General features: G+C 35.8%; 1 protein-coding gene across 1 annotated transcript; it reads left to right on the top strand.

Annotated features, from left to right (window-relative positions):
* Positions 1–447: 447 nt before the first annotated feature.
* Positions 448–834, top strand: LOC133203172 (uncharacterized). The gene has a single exon (XM_061339012.1). The coding sequence runs from the start codon at positions 448–450 to the stop codon at positions 832–834; it is 387 nt and encodes a 128-aa protein (XP_061194996.1).
* The last annotated feature ends 5,805 nt before the right edge of the window (positions 835–6,639 follow it).

Below are 6,639 nucleotides of genomic sequence, written 5' to 3'. Positions count from 1 at the left end.
GTCAGCCCAAGACATGGGATAGGTTTTTGGGCCCACTGGCTGGGGCATTGCGGTCGGCGGTGAATCGCCACACCGGATATACTCCAAATCGTCTAATGCTGGGTAGAGAAGTCAACATACTAGCAACCTTAATGTTTTCCCCACCCCCTTCGCAGTCTTTTCAAAATGGGGAGGAGGGTGAGGTTGACAGGTATGTGCGTGATCTGGAACAGAATGTGCAGAGCGCGCATGACATTGCCCGCAAGAAACTGAAGGTCGCGCAGAAGGCAATGAAAAGGTCGCACGACATTAAGATCCGTACCCATAGGTTCAAGGTCGGAGATTTGGTGTATTGGCGCCGCAATGCGGGAAAAAAGGTAGAATCTATCTGGAAGGGTCCTGGGGGTAATTATTGAAGCCAAATCTGATACAATATTTGTCGTCAAATCTCGTTGCGATGTTAAAGTCATGCACCTTGACAAGCTTAAGAGGTGTGAGGCCAGGCAACTTCCCAAGTGGTTAGTTACTTATCAGAGTAAGTTGCCAGGACAGTCAGTAAGCCGAGATGGGGATAGTTCCCTTGTGCGCGATGTGGTTAGACCGCTGGTGACCGCGGACTCAGGGTCAAGTCCTGGGGACCCGGGGAGTAGGGTTAAGTCAAAAGTCAGCCCTAAACCATCAGAAACAGTAGGTCCATATCTGAGTACCCGGAAACGGGTAAGGGAAAGGTCAGAAAAACCCAAATCGCCCAAACGACCTAGAGCCACTAAGGGGGCTAAGACCCGACAGTATTGTTTATGCTTACAATCCAACCCTAAAGGTTTGATGGTTCAGTGCGACAGTTGCCGGGACTAGTTTCATCCCAGGTGTGTGGGTATAAGTGAGGATTATGCTAAATCAGTACCTCAGTATACTTGCCCCGAATGCAGTCCCGTCAGTGTTAGCAATCCCTAGGTTAGGATTCCGCAAGGGTGCGGAAGCATGTGTAGCTGTTTGCTAGCGTGATTGTATATATGTTTGTTCTTACTGCTAGGGAAGCAGATCTTTTTAATTATAAAGGGATATTGCCCTGATCTTATGATCGATCCACTTGTGATGTTCCTGACGATTTATTTACCCCGATGTTCCAGGGACGATGTATTGGAGCCAGTTCCAGGATAGGTCGTTCGCGACGGAGTCGCGAACGTGATATCACGTTAGATATCATGTCTGTCCTGGGCTCGGATATCCGGATCCGGAAGTGCCGACCGAAGATGTCACCGGAGGACCACCTGATGAGGGAGACAACGATGGACCCAGTGGTGGACCCGAGCGGACTCGGAAGAGGGATGCCCAGGACCAGACTGACGTGATGTATCCTGTGAACTGTGATATTAACTGTTAATTTTTATTAATATTATAGTGTTATTATGGACATTAATGTGTAATTGATTATGTATAATTGTTTTAATGTGTTAGGCCCTGCTACGATTTAATTATATTTTATTATGTACATTATAATTTGTTCCATTGTAACGGGCTGGGACGCCGTTTTTCAAAATGGGGAGGAGTGTGGTGGTCTTGTAGGTACTGGGCACGAATTGCCCTGCTACTTCCAACCACGTGGTACACGACACGCACCTGCCGTGACGTGTACCTATCCTCGCTCTCTTTTTCTGTTGTCTGCTGCAGAGTGCAGATGTGTCTCTGTCGGCTCCGTCATTGTTGTATTTGTAGTTATTATATAGTATATAGCGGGCACTAATAAATCGCGTATTTTATCATAGTGTTGTCTCTATTCCGCCGTCACCGTGCTTAGGTAATAAGTAGCATATAGTAGAGAGAAACGCTATATTTGCAAAGTTTATATTTTACTTGAGTTTACATAAGATTTCTTAAAGATGTGTTAAATATAGATTTTTAACTTACTCCAGTGATAAATAAAAGCCTGACAAGCTTATCCATGATGTAAGGAATTTTGTTACTCTGCAACTGCAAATGCATTGACAGTACATGTTGCATTTGAAGTGTTTCCACTTAGTCATCAGTGTCTATGATTAAAATTCCCCTATTCTGATCCAATTTAGCATTCAATATCAAATTAACAGCTGTTTTCTAATGTGCAGTGTTATAAGATGCTGCTTCTCTTTTTATCCGAGAGGTGCATTGTAAGCAGAGTGAATTGAGTCTCTAAAAACAAAGGTTGAACCAGGGAAAGTGAATTGGGTCTCGATAAACAAAGGTTGAACCAGGGAAAGTTACCACCCTATGTCGAACGGGCACACCTTCTGTGTGTCCCTTATCGAGATTGGGTAAATGGAAACATTCTGAAGAAAATTATGTGAGAAAGAGTCGACCAAACAACCAGTAGGTAAGACGGTAGTCAACATTCGACTTAATAATAGATTGTAATTGCAAACAAGGTCAGTGTATCCATTATAGAATTTGCGAAATATTCTCCTTAAAGAAACCGTTCATATTTCTGTACCAGCAACTTATTTTTCAGTAACTTTTCTCATTTTAAAAATTGGAAGAGTATCAAGTATGGTGGTCCCAAGAATCACGCATCTAAGGACGAGCAGTTATTTCTCTTGCCGTTGCTATGCAGAAAGTAAACAATCCAACATTTTACCATCTCTTCAACAAAACGCATTGAATCGAGTGATTAGAGTCACTGTAAATAGATTTCAGTTTGAAATAAATCCACTAATAAATCTTCCTGACTTCGGGCTAATTCATGTAATTTTTGCTTACAAAAGGCACTTCCGAGTGCCTTAACATGTAGAAAACCTATCATGAATCAACCTGATGTTGATATACTACAAGTGCTCGTATATAGGACATAATTCAACTGATATATAAAAACCTCGTATGCAGGTCATTATGTTTTATTGCTACATTAATAATGAACCATGAACATTGTGACAAAGTAAAAAAAAATCGCATCGTTATACTCATTGATATTCATTTATATATTAGAGTGGATAAGATGAATCTTAATATCCGTTTTTATTGTATGTTTTATGTTTGTTCCGTTTCCCCAGTACAACTAATTTAACACTTCAAAAAAATGTATGAAAGGAGATTTTTAAATTAAGAAAATGAAAGGTGCCTCACAGCTGAGAAAAATATTAAAATGATGTTTTATAGGCACAACCCGACCTAGTATATTGGTTCGGGCATACTGTTTTGGAAACCTTAATAAAAACATAATTAAGATTGTTATTTTCAATGAAAAAGTAAGAAAACCAGTCATACATTTTGGATTTTGCGCGTATTTAGGTTCCACATTTTGCCAAATTTCTCACCAAGACTTAACCGTATTTATATTTATGTTTATATATATATATATATATATATATATATATATATATATATATATATATATATATATATATATATATATATATATTAGAAATATTTTGATAATTGGTAATTAACAACATCATAAGTCTAACTGAAAGAAATCTGAATTTGATGATTTTGATCTCTTGAAATGTCAAAAAGATATGAAACTTTTATACATCTATACTTATAAATTAATGAATAAGATATTGTTCAAATACAATTAAAGCTGTAAAATGTTGTGCTTTAATCAATACATTTCAGTTTATTTTTTTATTTTTTTTTTTTATACAGTCTTTTGTATCAAATACTCGGCTTATTCATAGGGCGTTAAAAGCTAATTTTTACACAGATACTTGCGTCTTTGCTTACTGATATATATATATATATATATATATATGAACCTTATTGATATGTAAAAAAGGTTAAGTACATTTTTTACATATCAATAAGGTACATACATATTTATAAACCAAGACACGAGTACCTGTGAATTTTTACCCCCCCCCCCCCCCCCCCCCCGAAAAAATTAATTTATCAGTAAAATGTGCATATTCGCTGCTTTTAATTTATCCTTGACGGAAATGAAATAAGAGCATACAACATATCCATAACGTAGTATAACAGGTTTCACTAATAAACATCAATTAATGAAATCGTTATTTTTTCAATTTTTTACAAAAGGGGTTGGGTGAGAGGGGGTGGAGACACACATGCGGGATTTTGAATAAAGTATTTCTTCCTGCTATAACCCTGTAGGCTGGCTGTCAGTAGAAACTACAATATATTTTCTGTCGGTAGTGGTATAAATTCAATTCCCCGCGCTTGCGCGGGATTTCAACTAGTATACATGTATATGTCAACGAATTCCACTTTATACATCTTGGTTGTGTTCTATTTATATCCTAGAATTTGGAGATTGTTAAATTAAAAACATGTATTTAACGGTATGCCGTTTATAAGATTTGTCTCAGGTGATCAACATATTCAAGAAATGAATTGATATGAAGACGAGAGAATCTCTATATAAATTGGCCGAACTTAGATAAAAAAAAAAAAAAAAAAAACTAATCTAAACTGAGCTTGCAATTCAATAGCCTTAACATAAATTTATCACAGCTGCCTTGTAATAACTGCATTTTACCATGGAACACTTGAACACTTGAAATATAAACACATAAAGTCCAGGAATGATCAGAGAATATCATGGAAGTTAAATTCATTATTTTGTTTTAGGGAAAATCTAGCGTTTCTGGGCAAAGTCGGAAAACACGCTACATGATAAATAACAAACGTGAATATCCGGAAAAAAAAATCCATAAATGAGTCACCTGCCTTTAACATGGTTCCTTGTTGCAAACAAATACATTTCCGTTTAATTTCCATCCCGATATCACCGTGCTTAGTTTCCTTTGACACTTCCACCATTTTTTGCGTTACTACAATTTTACTGTGCAGTTAGTAGTCCTGTATAAATACCAGCTCTAAACCGCTCTCAGCGGACATCATGTCCCACGTAGAGCTCGAACCTGGCTGGGTATATCTGTAGGTTATCAGCCATTTTTATCAGTAAAACCTCTGCATGAAAGGTGTTGATCAGAGGTCCGATCTTTCCTTCAGTTAATACTGAACAGATAGCAAGTGAAGAATTTTATTATTAATGTATACACCTCTCTATGGACATACGTCATCAGATAATCATTAAGTGTTTCCGAATCTACTGTACCAAATTGAGTGCGACTCAAATTGAATGACCCCATTACATGAGATACTTTATTGAAAAGGTAATTGTCACTTCCAGTGGAATCATCGTTAATGGCGATTTTAGAATCGTTGTCGTGTATAATTTCATGTGGCTTTTGGCAAGAGATAGGCATAGATCAATCAAGTATTGGATTAAGTTCTCTTTTTTTAGTGTTGCTTAATTGTTATATTGTATGTTGCGAAAATATGAAAATGAAGACTGGTTTGCAACTAGGGGTATGGAATAAAACTATAGTGCAAACTGAAGAATTTACAAATATCCATCTTTAAATAGATGTAAAGTCCTTCCGATATCAAAATTCACCTCCTTTGGAGATGTACAATTTCGGCTGGGTAGAAGGAGGATCGTGACCCTCAACCAAGATGTTAATTTTAAATGCTATTTCTTTGATTTGTGTTATTGTTACTTTAACACACCGTTCTTCTATAGAATCACCCTTGTATTTTTATTTGTTGAGTAAAATAAAAGGGGGATACCCTTTTATTCTGTCCACCCATGATATTAAGGTACAAACTTTTCTTAAATTTTGTTTTTGTATTTCAATTGTCTTCTTTTTCTATTGCAAAAATGTTATTATTGTGCATGATAACTTAACACAAACAAACAAAAACAAAATCCATTTCCAATTTTTTTTATACATGGATACCTTTTCCGAACAATCATATTTATATTCACGGGAGTTTTTTTTTTTTCTGTTTTTATAATCATGTTTTTTTTTCTGGTCTGTTTGTTTGTTGTTTAACGTCTCTCTCCAAAATTTTCACTCATATGGAGACGTCACCACTTGCCGGTGGAGAGCTGCGAATTTTGACCTATACTCGGCACTCAGGGCCATTTTTGAGCAGTGAGGAATCTATTTCGTGCCAGCACCTACTGCAACACGGGACCTCGGTTTATACAATTTCATCCGAAGGACCGGTCTTAACGTCCAACAGCGGGATTCGAACCCGTAAGGATCAACTCCTTACACCGCGACTTTAGCTCTAAGCGCTGTTCGACGCAGGCGACATATAATTCTGTCGTAAGATATTGTATGAATGTCCAAAAAATTGCAACTACTCTATATTTGTTCCACATATTTCTCACTTTTTTTTTATCTGGCACAAAACTTGATTTATTTTATAGAAAATTTAATGATAATGACTTATGAATCTCAGTGCTGCTTGAACATAAAATTTCATCATGGTTAAAATGAATATTTTCATTAAATTTATTAACCCTGGATTTAAAATAATTTCTTATTACCGGTGATGACAGCCACATGGGAAGGGTTGGTAAACGATATGTATTTTTTTTTTTCTTAGATTTTTTGTTTTAATATATATATATATATATATATATATATATATATATATATATATATATATATATATATATATATATATATATATATATATATATATATATATATATATAAAGCACTAAAAATGACTAAAAATATATATGTATATATATATTTAACCTGTAATTATGACACCAGCAGACTTTCTCACGTTCAATTTTCATAAGTGTTAAAAAAAAATAATTGGAAATATGCGAGTTTAAGATCGCATACAGACATTGAATGAAAT

Source organism: Saccostrea echinata, unplaced genomic scaffold (genome assembly GCF_033153115.1).
Source record: "Saccostrea echinata isolate AGI-Se365-2 ecotype Australia unplaced genomic scaffold, CSIRO_AGI_Sech_v1 ptg000048l, whole genome shotgun sequence".
In the NCBI taxonomy this organism is placed as follows: domain Eukaryota; kingdom Metazoa; phylum Mollusca; class Bivalvia; order Ostreida; family Ostreidae; genus Saccostrea; species Saccostrea echinata.
This window is presented reverse-complemented; position numbering and strand designations above follow the sequence as displayed.